The sequence below is a fragment of the Amphiprion ocellaris genome, chromosome 9, assembly GCF_022539595.1.
Source record: "Amphiprion ocellaris isolate individual 3 ecotype Okinawa chromosome 9, ASM2253959v1, whole genome shotgun sequence".
Classification (NCBI taxonomy): domain Eukaryota; kingdom Metazoa; phylum Chordata; class Actinopteri; family Pomacentridae; genus Amphiprion; species Amphiprion ocellaris.
Window position 1 is genome coordinate 36,052,282 of NC_072774.1, and position 18,211 is coordinate 36,070,492.

Here is an 18,211-nt window from a genome sequence, read left to right on the forward strand (position 1 = left end):
CTTGACACCATCTGAACCAAATAAGTTTATCTTGGTCTCATCAGACCACAGGACATGGTTCCAGTAATCCATATCCTTAGTCTGCTTGTCTTCAGCAAACTGTTTGCGGGCTTCCTTGTGCATCATCTTTAGAAGAGGCTTTCTTCTGGGACGACAGCCATAGAGGCCAATTTGATGCAGTGTGTGGCGTATGGTCTGAGCACTGACAGGCTGACCCCCCACCCCTCCAACCTCTGCAGCAATGCTGGCAGCACTCCTACGCCTATTTCCCAAAGACAACCTGTGGATTCGACGCTGAGCACATGCACTCAACTTCTTTGGTCGACCATGGCGAGGCCTGTTCTGAGTGGAACCGGTCCTCTTAAACCGCTGGATGCTCTTGGCCACAGTGCTGCAGCTCAATTTCAGGGTGATGGCAATCTTCTTATAGCCTAGGCCATCGTTATGTAGAGCAACAATCCTTTTTCTCAGATCCTCAGAGAGTTCTTTGCCATGAGGTGCCATGTTGAACTTCCAGTGACCAATGTGAGATGTGTGAGAGTGATATTACCAAATTAAACACACCTGCTCACCTTTCACACCTGAGACCTTTTAACGCTAACAAGTCACATGAAACTGGGGATGGAAAATGTGCACTTGGGCCCAATTTGGACATTTTCAGTTCAGGGTGTACTGACTTTTGTTGCCAGCAGTTTAGACATTAATGGCTGTGTTTTAGTTATTTTGATGGGAAGATAAAATGTACACTGTTATCCAAGCTGTACGGTGACTACTTTACATTGTATGAAAGTTTCATTTCGTCAGTGTTGTTCCATGAATAGATATCATTAAATATTTGGAGAAATGCAAGGGGTGGACTCACTTTTGTGAGATACTGTATATAGAGATAGATATAGCGATAGAGATACAGACGTACCGATCGGGCATAACACTATGACCAGCTGCCTAATATTGTGTTGGTCCTTTTTGCTGCCAAAACAGCCCTGAACTGTTGAGGCATGGACTCCACTAGACCCCTGAAGGTGTGCTGTGGTGTCTGGCACCAAGATGTTTAAGAAATGAGAAGCTCTTCACTGCATCAGCTAGGGTTAAATCATATTCATAACCCTGGCACATTTTGACTTAAAGTAACTTTTTTTTAACAGCAAGCTTTCTTTTTGACTGGCAATGACACAGACTTCTCCCAAAAGATAATAAGACGATGTACAAGATGTAATCATCATGTAACACATCAACTTTGTGTACAAATTGTTCACCTGTTTCCTAATATATCCCACCCACTAACAGGTACCATGATGAAGAGAGGATCAGTGGAGATTGTAGACCATCTGTTTACCTGGTCTATTTTGCCACCATGCTTTTTTGTAATCTGTTCTATGTCTCCATGTGGTTTAAGATTGATTGATCATATATCGTTGACTAGTAACTAAAGTACCAATCATCAACATATAGCACCAGTTAAAAGCTTGGACAAACTTATTCATTCAGGTTTTTCTTTCTGCTACTACTTTCTACAGTGTAGAGCAGCATTGAATACATCAAGACAAAGAAATAACACAAATAGAATTAAAGAGTGAAGAAAAAGTGTAAAACCAAGTTATGTTTCATATTCAGGTTTCCTCAAAGTAGCCAGCTTTGTTCACTCTTCATTCTCCAACCAGCATTGTGACGATGTCGTCTGAGTTTATTAACAGTTTAGAAGGTGTTCCAAAGTGTGCAGAACACTGGTTGGCTTTGCTTCGCTGTCCACTCCGATTCATCCCAAATCATCTCAATTAGGTTTATGTCGATGATTATTGAGGCCATGTCGTCCAGTGGAGCACTCCAACAGTTCATTTTGAAAACTGATTTTGATTTAGTTTTACTCATCTAAAAAATATTTTACTTGTAGTTTAAACAATTGCCTAACAGTTACCATCAAAGCTGTAATCACAGCTCCTTCATGCTGCACAGTCAAAACCAGACACGCAGACATCAACCTTTTCTCTTTCCTGCACCTCATACAGACTCAGCAGCTCCACCCAAAAATCGAACATCAGACTACAGTCCAGATCTCTACTGATCAAATGACTATTTCTTGTGTTTCTTGGTTCAGAAAGTTATCTTCTTCTTGCTCTCTCCTAGCAAGACTTTCTTTCTAGGAGTTGCACCATGAACATGGTAGATGTAGAGATATGTCGTGGTTCCATTAGTTGACAACTGTCTGAGGCTGGTAACTGTGTTGAGCTTCCCTGCAGTAGAGTAAATTCTTGGTCTTCTTTTCATGGCATGAGAGCCAGTTTCATCACAGTAGTTTTTGAACTGTACTTAACACTGTATATAATACTGTGTTAGTGACTTATGGCTTGTGAAAAAAATGTGCTTAGTTGAGGAGGTTACACATTATTTGTGGTTGTCAGATCCATCTTTAATGGTAAATACAAATATTCCATCAGACTCCACATCAAATAATACTCATAAATTCATCAAGATCAGGGCCAAAAAGCAACTGATTGCGACACCCTGCTGGCTGCCATAGTGATGTTGATATCACCGATTTGATACTGATTTGGCTTATTGACTCTGTACACGCTGAAAGCTTTGCTGAGCTTTGTCTGGGCCCACTCTAGTCTCTATGTTGTATTTTATTACCTATAGTTCCCTTCAGTGTGTGAGTAACGGGTTAAACCTGGAGATAATCCCTGGATCCATGTTGTGTGTCCTCAGGAAACACTCAGCTGGCCCTGCAGATCATCAAACGGAACCAGCTGCTGCCTTTGGTAGTCCAGAGGGTCTCCCCAGACTCCGGCAAGAAACCCATCCAACCCTTTCAGTCTGTCAATCCCATCCAGTTGCCCTCATCCTTCACACAAGTTCAGCGTAAATGAGCCGCCTCCAACCACCCCTCTCCATACAGCAGCCACCCTTTCAGAGGCTCGGCGTATATGGTGCTGCTTCCCCTCAGCATCAGAAGGCGTATGTACTGCAGGTGACTGATGAGGAGAGAAAAACTCCAGCTGCAGTGGTGTCAGCCACTGAGACTAGCTGGCTTTTTGTTTCATTTTGAGTAAGGAATGAGTGTGTTGTCTGAACAATAAAAATAAATTTTATTTACTGTATAAAATATGACTTTTCCTCTCATTTTTACCATGCAGGTTGTGAAAGCCACAGTGGATCTGACATTAATATTTTGATAATGGTTAATGAGGCAGATGCTTGTGTGTATATGGTTTAACAAAATAATATTACAATATCCCAGAACACATTTTCCTGTTTTTGTTGGGGTTAGTCTTAAAGCTAATACATTTACATGTTTATTAATTTCATTAATAAACAGATTTCAAATTATATTTTTAATTACTTGATCAGGATTTCTGCAGAAATCATCCAAATTTAATGCTATTTAATGCCATTTTAATGTTACACTGTAAAAATTTTAATGCCACGACCGTGAACTCAACAAATTACACGAGTTTGCTTTTTGTAAAAGATGATTATTATATGAAAACTGTCTCTACATTTCACTATTTCTGAATCCAGAAACCACCCCTGACCACCCACGGGCTGCAGTCATTCTCTGAATTCCATGTTTTCTAGCCATTTTTGCTGGAATTTGCATTTCCCCATTTCCCAGCTCTCCTCCACCTGGTCCAGCCTGCCAGCCACTTTAAAAACATGTAGTTTTTGGCAATTGTACCCGACCAGCTGGAACAATTATCGCAATGCTCCGGCATGTTTACACAGATACACATATCTGAAGAATCACAGTCTATAATTATTATTGTCAAATATTTTTCTTGAAAACTGCAGAAAGAATTTTAATTCCACTGAGAATCAAATTTAATGATTTTTAATGCCATTTAAGGCCTTAATTTTGACAAAATCAATTTAATGACTATTAATGCTTTTTAAATGCCCTGCAGAAACCCTGTTGATTTTATCACAGGAGGTTGAATTTTGAATATACTGGAAGCACTGGTTCTTGTTGGTCACGCTGCATTACTATCCAGAAAATATCTTCTGAAAAGACGGCAGATTTAGGTGTTATTTTATTCAAGTTGTACACTTGTTTTAAAGTGAAAGCACCATGAGCAACAGCTGTAGTGATTGTAGCTGTGGTTCACAAAAAACAATTGCAAATGAATGACACCAAACCACTACAGTGAGAGTCTGACTTGAAAGGGATCAAAAACAACAAAACTGTAGATATTCTAGTGCAAGTGTTTTTCAGTGCACTGTGACTCTTAACTGCACAGTCAAGAACTCCAACATTAAGCACAATCCAACTGACATCTGCCAAAGTGTAACCAAAGGAACTCAGATTTAATCACTTTATTGCTTTGTTAAATTTGGTGAGATGAATTATGTAAAATTTATAAAGTACATTTAATGTACCATTTAATGTTAGACATTTCACAGTTACTCAATAAACCCTTGAATTGGTACCTTTCATTACTGACATGAATTTGCTGAAAACCATAAATGTACCAATATATCAAGTGACAAAAAGCAAAGGAGGTAAACTAGCTTTGCGTCAGATTATCAGCAGTCACATCAAGATCACCATCTAGGAGAACATGGTCTGGTCAGGGAATTCTAATGGGTGTCACCAGCTGAAGACTTTGGCATTTCTGGAGTCAAAATGGCCCATGTATCATACAAGACATAGAATTTTTGGGGTTTTCTTCGTTCTAAAATTGTCTCACAAATGATGCACTTACACATCCCAGAATACACAAACAAAACAGCACGTTTTATGGTCCCTTTACATTTAAAAACCACAACATGTCTCAGCTGGAGTTCTCAAATTATACCGATCACTGACAAATTTGGGACTTGACTCCAAATCTTAAAATGCCCTCCTAGTTGTCAACATTTAAAAGTTTCCTGGAAGGACATTTTGGGACTAACGGGTCTGTAGAAACCTACAATGCACTTTGGTTTTCTCCTGTATCATGTTGATTCAATTAAAAGTGCAGGAAAAATTTTAAAATGCATGTTTAATGTTTGCTGCATTGGTGCCAAAAGTTTTGGAGAGACTTTAAACCCTTTACCTAATCGGTGCTAACAAATCACTCAACTGATTCTTCTTGGGTAAAAGTGAACAGAGCTGGTTCATAATATCCTTTATATTAACTGGTCTGAGTCCAGCTGTTTTCTATCATAGTGTGGGTCCCATGTTATCTTGGGTCACTACACATCTCCTTTTCACAAAAACCTTTCCTAAACAAGCTGAACCAGTATAAAAACTGTCAAGATCATCAGATACAGTACCCTTATTCTTGTCTCTTTACTCATCAGCAACACAAAGTATAATCTTTAATTCATACATTTTTAAACCTAATCCTATGTAGTGTCTAAATGTACAGTTTTCATTTCTGTCACTTTATGTTTTTGATCTTTTTGTAACTAAATTTTCATTTTTAATTTTAGTCTATAAAATATCGCTACTTGTTTGCAGTGGAATTGTGGGTCTAAAAACAATGATCTAATAATAGTGGACATAATAATAATAATGTGGAACAGGCTATGATCGGACTGAGATGGAAATGACGTTAAATATAAAATACAGATTGGACCTTAAATCTATAAATTTTGTCATATATAGAGAGAGTGATGTCATTTTTATGTTCCCGTTGAGCTGAACACAAACGGTTATTACAATACTCAGGGAGCATTATTACATTCTAGACAGAATCACACATCAGTTTTTATCCCATTCTGACACTCAGCAGGGTATTTCTGAAAGTTGTCTGAATCAGAGAGCTGAACTAATTAACCATCAATCCAAGGCTCAGAGTCATTTTCTCATTAAATGATACATTAATAAACAGTCCACAATAAAAATGTCATTTTTATTCCAGATGCAATCTAGATGAGAGTACTTCACCTCCAGAGCCATGTGTTAGATGATTGAGTGACAGCATTAATGTGGGTTCATCTGTAAAGACGTATCAACTTAAGTGTCACAACTGCATCTGAAATGTCCAGAATTTGTAGAACAGCTCCATCCAGAAGCAACACATCATCACACGTAGTTCACAAGCAGTTCACAGTCCCAGTCGCATCTTCTCTATGCAAAACACACGACACAGAAGGTACCGAACTGTACTTGTGACAAAACACTGAAGGAACTCTGTGTTGATGTTTCTGGATCGTCTCCCCACAATCACTTTATCATCACATAATTAAGTGATGTTCACTCACAGTTATGATTTCTACTAGACAAAAATACTGTGTTTGATACTTCTACAGGGGCAATGTTGACTTATTATGACTTTAAACCTACTAAACACTTCGGCCTGTTTAATGGAAATCAAACAATTCTCACCATGTGCGTTGATTGGTAGTGACTAATTTAGCTTTAGTTTTGTGCCTTTACAAGAACTATTATTCCATTGTTTTTCAGTGCACTTTACACAGCAACAATAAATACGGACTTTGTTAAACCACAAAGCCTCAACTCTCATCTGAACAGACACACCAGGGGGGAGCCACTGATCTCCACATTCTCTTTCTTTTAGCCTTTTTTAACAATAAGATAAAGTGCTTCTTATTCAATAAACCCTCACTGGTCTGCTTGAATATTTCCCTGGTTAAAGGGTTCTCCTTCTAAAATCCAAAATCTGTAGTGACTTTGAATCAACTTCGTGTATGAAATGTGCTATAGAAATAAACTTGCCTTGCAAACAAGTTCGGTGTATTTCTTGTGTGAACGACTTTTTCTTTTCTTTTTCAAAATACCTCTTAGACCTGTACGAAGTGAAATCGTGCAGGTCTAGAACATGCCCCTCTAGATCAGCTCTTCCAGTCCCACGGGACACACAGGTCTCCATCTTGCATGACTGAGTAGAAGTGAGACACACAAATAAGCAGGCCCTGCATCAGTGGGGAGTGCTGCTCCAGCAGCCTTCTGCAGCACAGGATCATCTGGCTGGAGCTCACACTGGGCTCCTTGGTCAGACTCCTCAGAGACAGACTCCGGAGACACAGCTTCACCACAGCTTCCTCCTCAGCCTGAAGCCTTCACACACACACAGTAAATGAGTCAGCAACAATCCTGATCAACGACTAGGAGATACGGTGTCTTTTGGAACAGTAATGTTGTGTATCTGTACCCAGTCATGATGAGTATGAGTGCTTATGTTCATTCTGTGTTCTGTCACAACACATCTACATGGTTTCTAACTTCTGTCAAACCCCTGCAGCAAAGCACTGAAAATACTAAATGAAACTGCAAAAATAAAAAACTAGCCATCATTTTTCATTTTCTCAGTTTACTTTATTTCACTTGTGTCAATGCAAAATGTTCAATACCAGTTTTACAAAATAAAAGCACTAACCTAAACTATACACATTCCACTACTAAAAAAGAAGCAGGAAGAAAAATCCGGAATGGACAGCTTGGACTGAATTCCAGCTTGAATTCCAACAACTTTGTCCATCAGTTACTCATGAAATGCATGATGGGAACAATGCTGCAAATAGAAAGTCATTGAAAACTGAATTTGAATGCCAGTGTTCACGTTTTGGCACATGTGCAGAAACAGCTGCAGACTGTAGTCGCAAAAAATGAAGACTGGTGACTTGACTTGGACTCTGTTCTAAGGTATGACGTTTGCCAAACAAAATAATTAAAAAATATAAGTTTTCATGACAGCAAGTAAAAATTAATACAAGTTAGCACTTATTTTTCATTCATTTGTTTACTGTAGTAACTATTTATAGAAAATCTCACTGTCCTTTATTAAAGATAAACAATTTTAACTGAATTACCGCCACTGATTTATCATCCTGCTTCATGTCCTAGTGCATTTAACTACAGCTGAACTCTGTCAGTCCAGTCAAATACAGCACAAGACATGAGTGTAAATTCAACAATGAAAATGTTCCTGTCCAGTTTCTGAATTTAGGATTGTTGTTCACTGTGACACAGGCTTTGGTTGTTGTGGTTGTTTGCCACCCTTTGGTCGTTGTGATATTAAAAACATATGACTTAAGTCAGAGCCCTGCAATCATTCTGAGTGGACACAACTACTGTAAACTATTAGTACTCCTAAAACACATAAGTTTGTTTGACCAAACTATGAGTGACCACTGCCTGAATGTCAACTGAACTGATACTGACTCTATAATGTGTTCATTTATTCTAACATCAAACATACTACACTACTAACAATAAAATGATTTTAGTCAAGAACTGGTAGTTGAGCTTCACTTCCTGTAATGTTTATCATTTCTATTACAGTAATTCCAGGTATGATCCCTCACACAGCACACTGCCCAGTTATTAAAGCTTTTGCCAAAATGGTCTATTCAGGATCAGAACTGAGCACAGACGGATATGTTCCGATCAAACCAGAAGCAGTGGAGTACAGAAATACTACAATGTATCACAAGACACAAACTCATCTGACTTTTGGACCTGCACCTCTGTCTGAAATGCAGACAGGGTTGCAGAATGGCTTGCTATGTTGAACTCACTGGTTTTTGCGTTGAATGCGCTGTCTGGCCTCGGGGGCATGGTTCTGGAGGAAGGTCTGCAGCTGGGGTGGGTCACAGTTGGTGGGAATAATGAAGTGACCCATCTCATGAAGAGTAGGTCTAGAGCGGTCGCTGGTACGGACACAAACAACAAGTCATGTCTAACTTCAAGTAAAATGAACATGTCTGTGGTGTTCAGAGGGGAAGGTCGCTGCATACTTCTCCAACAACATAGTGAGGCCCTGCAGGCTCCTGGGGTGCAGGTGAAGGCGTTGGGACATCAAGCTCTGATGGAAGCTTCTCAGACTGCTGTAGTGCTCAGTGATGGGCTGGACTGGTCCCAGCCTTTCCATGTGGACCACTTGAGTCCCACCCAGGAGAAGACTGATCCTTTCCTTCAGCCAGTCTGTCTGGTGATGCAGGCTACGGTAGCTGGGCAGCTGCTCTAGTAGCTGGGGGTACATGGTTAGAGGACAAGTCAGAAAACAAAGAGGAAAACGGCGAACATGTGACAGCATAAGGGCTGTGACTGTATTACTTTGATCCACTGATTATGAACGTCCATGGTTCCTAGCATGACATGTCCAGAGGCATTCATTCCTGACTGGTCAGCGAACACAACGGTATGCCCTGACAGGAGGGTAGAAGAGCACATTCAGTTTTATCCATCTTTGCAAGTCTTGGGTAGGGAATTCAATTTTAGAACATTGCCTACTATGTCATGTCACAGTTTCAATGTGGGATATGAGTAAATATCAAACAGTGCAGTCTCTGCAGTTTGCTGATGCAATGCTGTGGAAAACAAGCTGACAACAGCACAAATAAATTTCTCCTTTGGTTTCTTGTTGGGCTGAACTTGGTAATGTTGCAGTGTAGTATTTTAAGTTGAGGTTGGAAGGAAAACACAAAAAGTCAAAATATACTATGGTGGCTTCTTTAAAACTACTGTGTTTTTTGGTTTTCTTTAACATGAAATCCACTGTACAGTGCAATACATGCTTTAATATAGAGAGATAAGAAATGTGATTCTCAAAAAGGTTCCTGTAACTTTAGAACCCTGACCCACTCAAATCTGCTCTGGCTGTGTTCTGTCAAAAGTGGAAAGGACAAAGACACAACTCTATCTCTTTCAGCTGGGATGAAACTCCTTACCTTGCAGGTGGATCAGGGCCTCAGGATTCTGCTGAGATAGTCGGACCAGACTCTGAAGCTGACAACACCTGTGGGCCACTCCCCAGTTGCGTTGCCACCTGTACCACACAACTGATGTCATCATCACCTAAGTATGTTCACTACTAGTTCATACATAGCCTACAATTAAATCTTAACAAGTCTTAGACCCCTAAAGAGCAATTAGTGTTTCATTACCTGTAAGCTGTTATCATCAATTTAAAAGAAATAAAGGCTTGAAATATTTTTGTTCATGTCTAATGAGAAAAGAATACATATAATTATCACTTTGAGCAATGTCTGAGGACAAATGTTTTCCACTACATTCTAATTAGATGAGATGCACATGTTTTCTGTCATCTAAATCATGCTCTGAAACACTGACAATGAAAGAAAGACTTCAGAATTAACTTGTGACTGCGGGTTCCCCAACCTTAACTATGAATCATTAGCTAGCTAGGACCGTGCACTTGCTAAGCTGTTGATCATTTTACTTGGACAAAGCTCAACACAGTGTTCACCGGGGGAAACAGACACACTCAGTTACACTACAGTGTTGCTAGCATTTGGTTAGCAGCTCCCACCAGCACAAACTGTTAGAGGAAACATAGGAGCTCTGAATACCTGATATCTGCTAAATTAAATTTGTGACACAGTTCCTTTTGCAGTCTCTTCAGCTCTTCTCTCCGAGGAAGACTAGCACTGTACTTCTTTGTTGCTTCAGGCTCGTTGTTTCTCAGCCACAAGCTAACAAACATGAGACAACATGAGACCACTCAGAGCTGACTAAAACAAACATGTCCACACAGGATTTCACTACTTTCAAACATTTAAAATGTACACATCCTTCAATTAAATAATGTATTCTATAAAACCATTGTAATTAATGCCTGTTGTGGTAACAACATGTCAACATTGAATTTTCACTAACTCTGTAGTTTGATACCAGCCTCTGTGCTATGTACTCTGTAGGTCACTAATAATAGTGAGTTAAGGTCTAGTGTCACTAACCTGAGAGTAGGCTCCACTCTCCTAGCCTGCTGCAGCTCCTGTTCAGGGTCTCTGAAGCCACTGAAGGTGTAGTAACTTTTATCCCATTTGATAGGCCTGTAGAACGGCACCTGCGCCTCAGGTGGGCTTTTTGATGTCTCTTTTGACGTACTTGCTTTCAGTCCTTTCATGTGGTCCACAGGTAGACAGCAGGACGTCAAGACGTTCATCACTGTGCTCAAGACATCATTTGTGTGCAGGATGAAACTCACTGAGCGAAATCCTGAGAACCAGGCGGAGAGTTTAACATTTTTCAAAACAGAACTCACCAATATAATGGGCAGTATCAACAGAAACTGACCTGAGATGAGGGGATCCTGCTGCTCATCGCTGCTTTCCTTCGTGTCCCTTACATAAAAGGTGAGCTTCATTGGCTGCACTGAATGTGACCCAGGCTTTTGCAAGTTTTCCAGATAGCCATTTAGCCTTTTTAATGAATTTTCATTCACATCCTGTAAAACAGTTGTTCCCAAATATTTTACACCATGGCACCAACACTTCCAACACAGCAAGCTGGTTTTAACAACTACCTTTTATATTATATTATATTAAGATAGTCCTTTATTATATTATATTATATTATGTTATGTTATGTTATGTTATGTTATGTTATGTTATGTTATGTTATGTTATATTAGATTATTATTATATTATATTATATTATATTATATTATATTATATTATATTATATTATATTATATTATATTATATTATATGCACATCATTAGTTAAATAACAATCAGTCTGTCAGTTTCATTAAAACAGTCAAAAAAACGACATTGTGTTGAGGATGTGATGTATCTGCATTTTTTAAAAAATCATTTTTCAAATGTTTACATCACTTTCTCTGATAGCCACTATTTTTCAGACTGCTGAGTGCCCAAAAAAATAGAACAATAATGTTCTACAGTAGGTCGTGTTGCTACACATGCACATACTACTGACAGTACCACCACAGCCTGTGAACTGGTAATCGTCAAACCAGTCCCTTCAGAGTTATTGCTTTATAACCTAATAAATATTTGGAATAATGAATGTCTGAAAAACTCATGTATATGAGAGACCTACCCGTTCTCTGGGATATTGACCAAAGAAGTCTGGATGGACTGCAAGATAAAACGGTCTGAGCGCATTGACAGCCTCTGCCCCCGACAAACTTCTCTGATGAACTAAATGTGTAGTCACATGTTTCCTGTGTAGCCTACAGAAAAAAGACATGGATGTTATCTATCCTTGAACAGAGAAAACAGACAAAGTGTTAGTAGTAGTTCTAAATACTGTTCAGTGGTGGAGGTGGTTAGAAATAGTCACATCTACATATGTGTAACTAGTGCTTAGTGATTATTGCTGTTTGCCTGAAACTATTCACTACAAACTGTAAGCTCAATCTATTATCACCCAATTAGCTTTTTCTAAAGAGTTTTTAACCTGACAGGGTTGATTTTGTGAGTGGCATTTTTATTTGATGAATACATTAATAAACTTACTTTAATAAACCCCATCAACCATATTTTATGAGATGAAGATGACTATAGTCCAATACAAGACATTGTTTCACGGTGCCAAACTAATTCAAACTCATATCAAACAAGAACGTGCAGCTGGTGGTTTTCTTGGGACAAAACATCCTTTGATGACAGGGAGTAGATGACATAGAGGTTGTTCAGTCTTATGCATTATTAGTCTGTTCTCCATCTAGTGTCCTGTTCTATCCCCTTACTCCACCTTCACCCTAACCAGTCAACCTCCCTGAGCCTGGTTCTGCATCAAGTGGTTGCTAAAAGGGGCTCCAAAGGAAATGTTGGTTTTGTTGGGTATGTCTGTACAGATTTTGTAAAGGTTCACTTTACTACGTGAAGTGATTTGCGATGACACATGTTGTGAATTGGCACTGTATAAATAAAATATGAATTGTACTAAATGTAAACACCAGTCTGTTCACCTCAAACTGCAAACTGCACTGGATGTTGACAGAGGCCCTGTGAAAGACGGGAAAATTTACTGTAGCGATTATTATTATTTCATTATTTTTTTTAAAATTCACTCAAATATGCTTTATTTAACTTCTCTGACTAGCTACCAGAGCTTTATTTGATAGATTTTCAGACAATGTTATCCATATCATAAGACTGCCTTGTAAGTTAAAGGTTGCTTAACAGTTTCGCTTTGCAACTGTAATTTTCCTCACCTTACTGCCAATTATGGATTATTTACATCCTCCCTCTTGGCAATATCATCTGCAAACATGGTCTCCACTTCCACTGCTACACCAACGACATACAGATCTACATTTCAACCAAATCCATCACCCCACCAACCTGCTCCACCCTGACCAACTGCTTCAGTCAAATAAAAACATGGATGCAAAATAACTTTCTACAATTAAACTGTGACAAATCTGACATAATAATCATTGGCCCCAAATCCCTCACAGAAAAGACTGACAGCTTCACCCAGACCATCGATAACTCCACTCTGTCCCCATCACCTTACTTCCGTAATGTGGGAATTATTCTTGACAGCAACCTCACCTTCCAACAACACATCAACCAGACCACCCGGACCTCCTTCTTTCACCTCTAGAACATCGCACGCCTCTGCAACTCACTCTCCTTCCCTGCTGCTGAAACCCTCATCCATGCATTCATCACATCCCGAATTGACTACTGCAACAGCATTCTTTATGGTTCATCTTCAGAAGTCCTCAATAAACTTCAGTATATCCAGAACTCTGCTGCCTGCCTCCTCACCCACTCCTGCTCCTGTGAACACATCACTCCTGTCCTCCAAAACCTCCACTGGCTCCCCGTCCTACAACGCATTCAGTTCAAAGTCCTCCTGCTGACCCACAAAGTCCTCCATAACCAAACCCCCTCATAGCTCAGAGACCTGCTCCACCATCACACTCCCTCCTGCAGCCTCCGTTCATCTACTGCAAACCTTCTCTGCCCCCGTTCTGAACCAAGCACTGAACCTGGGAGGACAGAGCATTCTCCATATCTGCCTCCACACTCTGGAACTCCCTGCCACAACACATCCATGACTGCACAGACCTGACCATCTTCAAATCACTCCTCAAAACCCACCTGTTCAGAACTGCTTTTAATACATAAGACAAACTTATTTTTAGGATATATTTTATGACTTCTTTTATGATGTTCCTTTATTTTTAATGTTTGCTGATTTTACATGTAAAGTCTTTGAGTGTTCTAAAAAGCGCTATACAAATAAAATGTATTATTGTTATATTATTATTATTATTATTATTATTATTACTATTGTTTCTGGAATGTTTACATAGTATTTTATCCTGTTAAAGCTGTACAGGGTATATAGAAAATTAAGCATTCTGTCTTCAAGGTTTATATTTGTAATTTAGTTCAAGAATTGGGGATGCCTTGGTATGTCTGTGGTACACTAAATGATGGCCTGACATCTGAGCCTCTGTTCCTGGAGCTAAGAGGAGCTTCTGCTAACACTATGCACAAAGTTCTATCACACAGTGTAAAGGTGTTACCTGATGGTGCATCGCAGGAGGGCGTTGACAGACATTGTGATGCTGCTAGTCAACAGATGGACTTTTAATCATGTTCTCCTGCAGTCCTGGTATCAGACTAGTTCCATGATTACCCAGTATCTGTCAACAGCACAGTACAGCCTTCAGCAGTATTCTTTCATTTACAGCGCCTTAAGTCAACACTCAGCAGGAAAGAACTACCCTAGCATCATAAAAATCCATTCTGAGATGTATCTACTTTCGTCTTTAATCCCTGCCACTCCTGAAAACATCTTCCAAACCTAATACCAAGGATTACCTATGCAGCTTTTTTACACAACCTAACGTTAGCTACTGAGCTAGCTAGCTAAACGATGGCCAGTCGACTCGTTATTAGGTCATCAAAGGAAACAAGCGGAACAATAACCACATTTTACTGCTTCGACAGTGTTTCCTACGTAACTTCAACTTCATGTCAGCAACAAAACATGGCTCTAGGTCACTATTCTACCGAGCAAAAACAGTTAGCGTCGTGAGAGTTTTATCTATGAGCTAATCCTGCTTAGCTTAGGTCTCAAAATGAGCTACGACTTAGGGTTTTTGACAAATTAGCAACTGACAACAAATAGAGACGTATGTCTGCAGGCTCATCTCATTTCAGGAATTTCAGCCTCCTCCACTCCTCGACTCTCGGTCATTCGGCTCATGACCCGGAAATCGATCAAAGGACGTCTCATTTCCGGAAATGTATCCCGAGGATCGAGGAGAGTCCTGGAGCAGCTGTGAGCAACAATGCACCCGTAGAAAAAATAGCTGGAATATACAAACCCTGTCGGTAGCAGGACTGACAAGTGTGTGTAAATGTTATTCATTATTAATACAGTTGCAATCAGAAACATTTACACCCCTCTCCCCCCAAGAAAAAAAAAAGATTTAAAGGATTTATCAATTAAAGGTTTTTCAAAGAGCAAGATTCTGCTTTGGGTGACTTCTTCATGAGTTGAGTGATGCATAAAACCAACGCAGAAAATGCATAATGTAGTATTTGTGTGCAACAGTGTATTTTGTTAAGATAATCATGTCAAATGTATTCCACCCCGATATAATATTGTTGTTTTAAAGGTTTCTGACAGTCTTTATGGCCTAAAGTGGAGTTGAAACATAATTAAGTCTTTGGGAACTCTAGAATGATCCTTCAGATGGCTGAAAAAATAAAAACCCACCCAAGAAGTTATTCAAGGTGAGTTGCAATCATGGGAAGGACAAAACAAAGGGAGGAGATTATTTCATAAAGTTTCAAGATTTCAGACCTTTATTTATCACACAATTTTACATAGTATAATGCACATATATATATATATATATACATATATATATATACATATATATATATATATATATATATATATATATATATATATATATATATATATATATATATATATATATATATATATGAGAAGAAAAATCTCAAAGTGATTTCAGGTTTCTGCTGCTTGAATCTCTTTCTGTTTTCAGGATCAAATGTGAGGAAACGTCTCCACCTGCTGGATTCAAACAGTTGTCCTTCATCTTATCAACTATTCTGCATCAACCAGCATTCAGTCGGATACAAACACTGCTGGAAAGTAACTGAGGACATTTACTCAGGTCCTGTACTTGAGTGCAGTTTTGAGGTACTTTACTCGAGTATTTCCATGTGGTGCTACTTTTCTTCTTTCACTCCACCTCTCAGAGGGAACTATTGTTCTTTCTTCTCAGCTATGCCAGCTTTTCAAGATGAAAATGACACAATGGATAAAAGTTTTTAAAATACAGCACAAACTTACAAATTTATTCTTGATATTTTTTTGACATTTTGATTTTTTTGGATTTTGTAAATGTGTTTTGAAAAATGTTTAAAAAAATTTTTCTATATTTTTCATATATTAAATATATTTTATGTTTTGATAACAAGTTTTTGATATTTTGTACTTTAAAAAATAAATATGTTGAGATATTTCAAATTTATTTCATTTTAATTTGTCTAACGTTTTGATTTTAAAATGCTTTAATATTTTTGAAAAAACTTGAATGTGTTTTAACATTTTTGGCTATGTTTTGCTATTTTTTAAAAAAGATAGATAATTATTGAATTTTGGCACAGCACACTACAGCATAGAAGATGGCGCTGGAGACCACCGAGTGATAAAACATCTGCAGCATGCTTCTGCAGACGTTGAAAGATCTGAGCCTCCTGAGAAAGTACAGTTGGCTTTGACCCTTCTTATGGACAGCATTTGTGTTTATGGTCCACTCCAGTTTATTGTCTATGTGGACATGCAGGTATTTGTAGCGGTCCACAATGTCCACCACTGATCCATGTATGGTGACCGGTTCTGGACGAGTCCTCTGTCTCCTCAAGTCCACCACCAGTGCCTTCATCTTCGAGATGTTGAGCTGCAGGTGGTTCAATCCACGAACCTGTGCACCACACTCCTGTACTCAGCCTCCTGGTCCCTGCTGATACAGCCCACTACGGCAGAGTCATTCGAAAACTTCTGTAGGTGGCAGGATTGTGACCAGGACCTGATGATAAGACGATGTACGAGATGTAATCATCATGTAACACATAAACTTTGTGGACACATTGCTCACCTGTTTCCTAATATATCCCACCCACTAACAGGTACCATGATGAAGAGATGATCAGAGGAGATTGTAGACCATCTGTTTATCTGATCTATTTTGTCACCATGCTTTTTTGTAATCTGTCTGTTCTATGTCTCCATGTGGTTTAAGATTGATGGATCATATATCGTTGACTAGTAACTAAAGTACCAATCATCAACATACAGCACCAGTTAAAAGCTTGGACAAACTAAACATCCTTTCCATGACCACAGGATATGTCTTCCAACATGGTTGTTTAAGAAATGAGAAGCTCCTCACTGCATCAGCTAGGGTTAAAGAAGTTGTTGCAACTGCAACATATTCATCACTGCAGTAATTATCCAATGGAAGGCTCTCACCTATTTGCTTAGTTAAATCCAGGTGATGACTTTTTTTTGGACAGGCAGCGTACATTTTCCTCAGTTTTTCTGTTTCTTAGTTTGTTTTAGTCACTTCACTGAGATGTTTGGGCCAACAGCAGATCTTGGTATCCAGTATGTTCAATTAGTAAAGCTCATTTTGTTGCAGCTACAGCTTAGGCTGTGAGCTGTGGCAGGACTCTCTCCTCCCTTGGCCTTGCTCTCTCTCCCCTGCAGGTGTGTGTGACGCTGACGAGAGGTCCGGGTGTTTCTATTCGCAATCAGCGGATCATGTGCAGGTGGAGGCCGGCTAATCAGCTTCTGTGGCGTCCCTATAAAGACTGCGCTCAGGCATGGGTTGATGCTGGACTGTCTTTGTCCCTCCAGTCAGTGCTGTGAGCTGAACTGTCTGAGCCACGTTATTTTTTGTTCAACCAGTAATTCTGTTTTCTTGTGTTTAGTGCTGACCTCTGCCTGCCGTTGGTTCCTGATTCCTCCAGTTCACTGGTTTGCCATCTGGTCCTCCGTTCTTCTTCGTGGATTCTGTTGGATTGAGGAAATTGGCTGTCGTCAGAACCACCGGGATAACACCAACCACAACACCTGGAGTGTCTGGATCCATCTTATCTCCTTCTTCTCCTGCCTCGTTTGGGATGCCATAACTACCATCCTCGTGTCCGCTTACTGAAAGGAGGCTCCTAGGAAGAACCAAGAGGAGATGAATTCCCCCATGGACATTCCCCCTCCCTCTCTTCTAGTGTCGGTAAGGTTCTCCAGCCCTAGAGTCACCAGATGTAGATTATACCAACCTGTTTTCGTCGGCTCTTAACCTTTGGGGTTTTTTAGGTTAGAGCTTTTGGGGTTTCAGTACAGTTACTGGTTGTTTTGAGTTAGATTAGTTGGGTTTCCTTAGTTGTTTTCCTGCCTTGGTTATACCAATAGTGGGTTAATTGTACTTTTGGGTTTTGTTTTTGTTTTTAGTCCTCCTTACCTCTAGAGGCGTTTACATTCAGTTCTTTCT

General features: G+C 39.4%; 2 protein-coding genes across 11 annotated transcripts in view; one reads left to right on the forward strand and one right to left on the reverse strand.

The window, feature by feature from the left end:
* The window catches only part of cnot10 (CCR4-NOT transcription complex, subunit 10), a 33,342-nt gene extending 30,239 nt beyond the window's left edge, over positions 1–3,103 (forward strand). For all 8 annotated transcript variants that reach the window (XM_023299603.3, XM_023299606.3, XM_023299609.3 and 5 more), the window contains one exon: positions 2,707–3,103. In XM_023299603.3, coding sequence (XP_023155371.1) covers positions 2,707–2,867 — 161 coding nt within the window. In that variant the 3' untranslated portion in view covers positions 2,868–3,103. The remainder of the gene's footprint in view (positions 1–2,706) is intronic.
* A 1,180-nt stretch (positions 3,104–4,283) lies between these two features.
* On the reverse strand, positions 4,284–14,937 carry tcaim (T cell activation inhibitor, mitochondrial). 3 transcript variants are annotated; one of them, XM_023299614.3, is made up of 11 exons: positions 14,800–14,937; positions 14,201–14,320; positions 11,752–11,884; positions 10,985–11,135; positions 10,645–10,906; positions 10,258–10,380; positions 9,616–9,713; positions 9,002–9,093; positions 8,683–8,915; positions 8,464–8,595; positions 4,284–7,003 (listed from the first exon to the last, which is right to left on the reverse strand). In XM_023299614.3, exons 2-11 carry the CDS (start codon positions 14,233–14,235, stop codon positions 6,778–6,780), a joined length of 1,485 nt encoding a protein of 494 aa, XP_023155382.2. In that variant the 5' UTR covers positions 14,236–14,320; positions 14,800–14,937; the 3' UTR covers positions 4,284–6,777. The 3 variants fall into 3 exon arrangements, with proteins under 3 accessions (XP_023155382.2, XP_054869382.1, XP_054869383.1); XM_055013407.1 differs by lacking the exon at positions 14,800–14,937 and having other exon boundaries at positions 14,201–14,790; XM_055013408.1 differs by lacking the exon at positions 4,284–7,003 and having other exon boundaries at positions 7,240–8,595.
* Between the last annotated feature and the right edge of the window lie 3,274 nt (positions 14,938–18,211).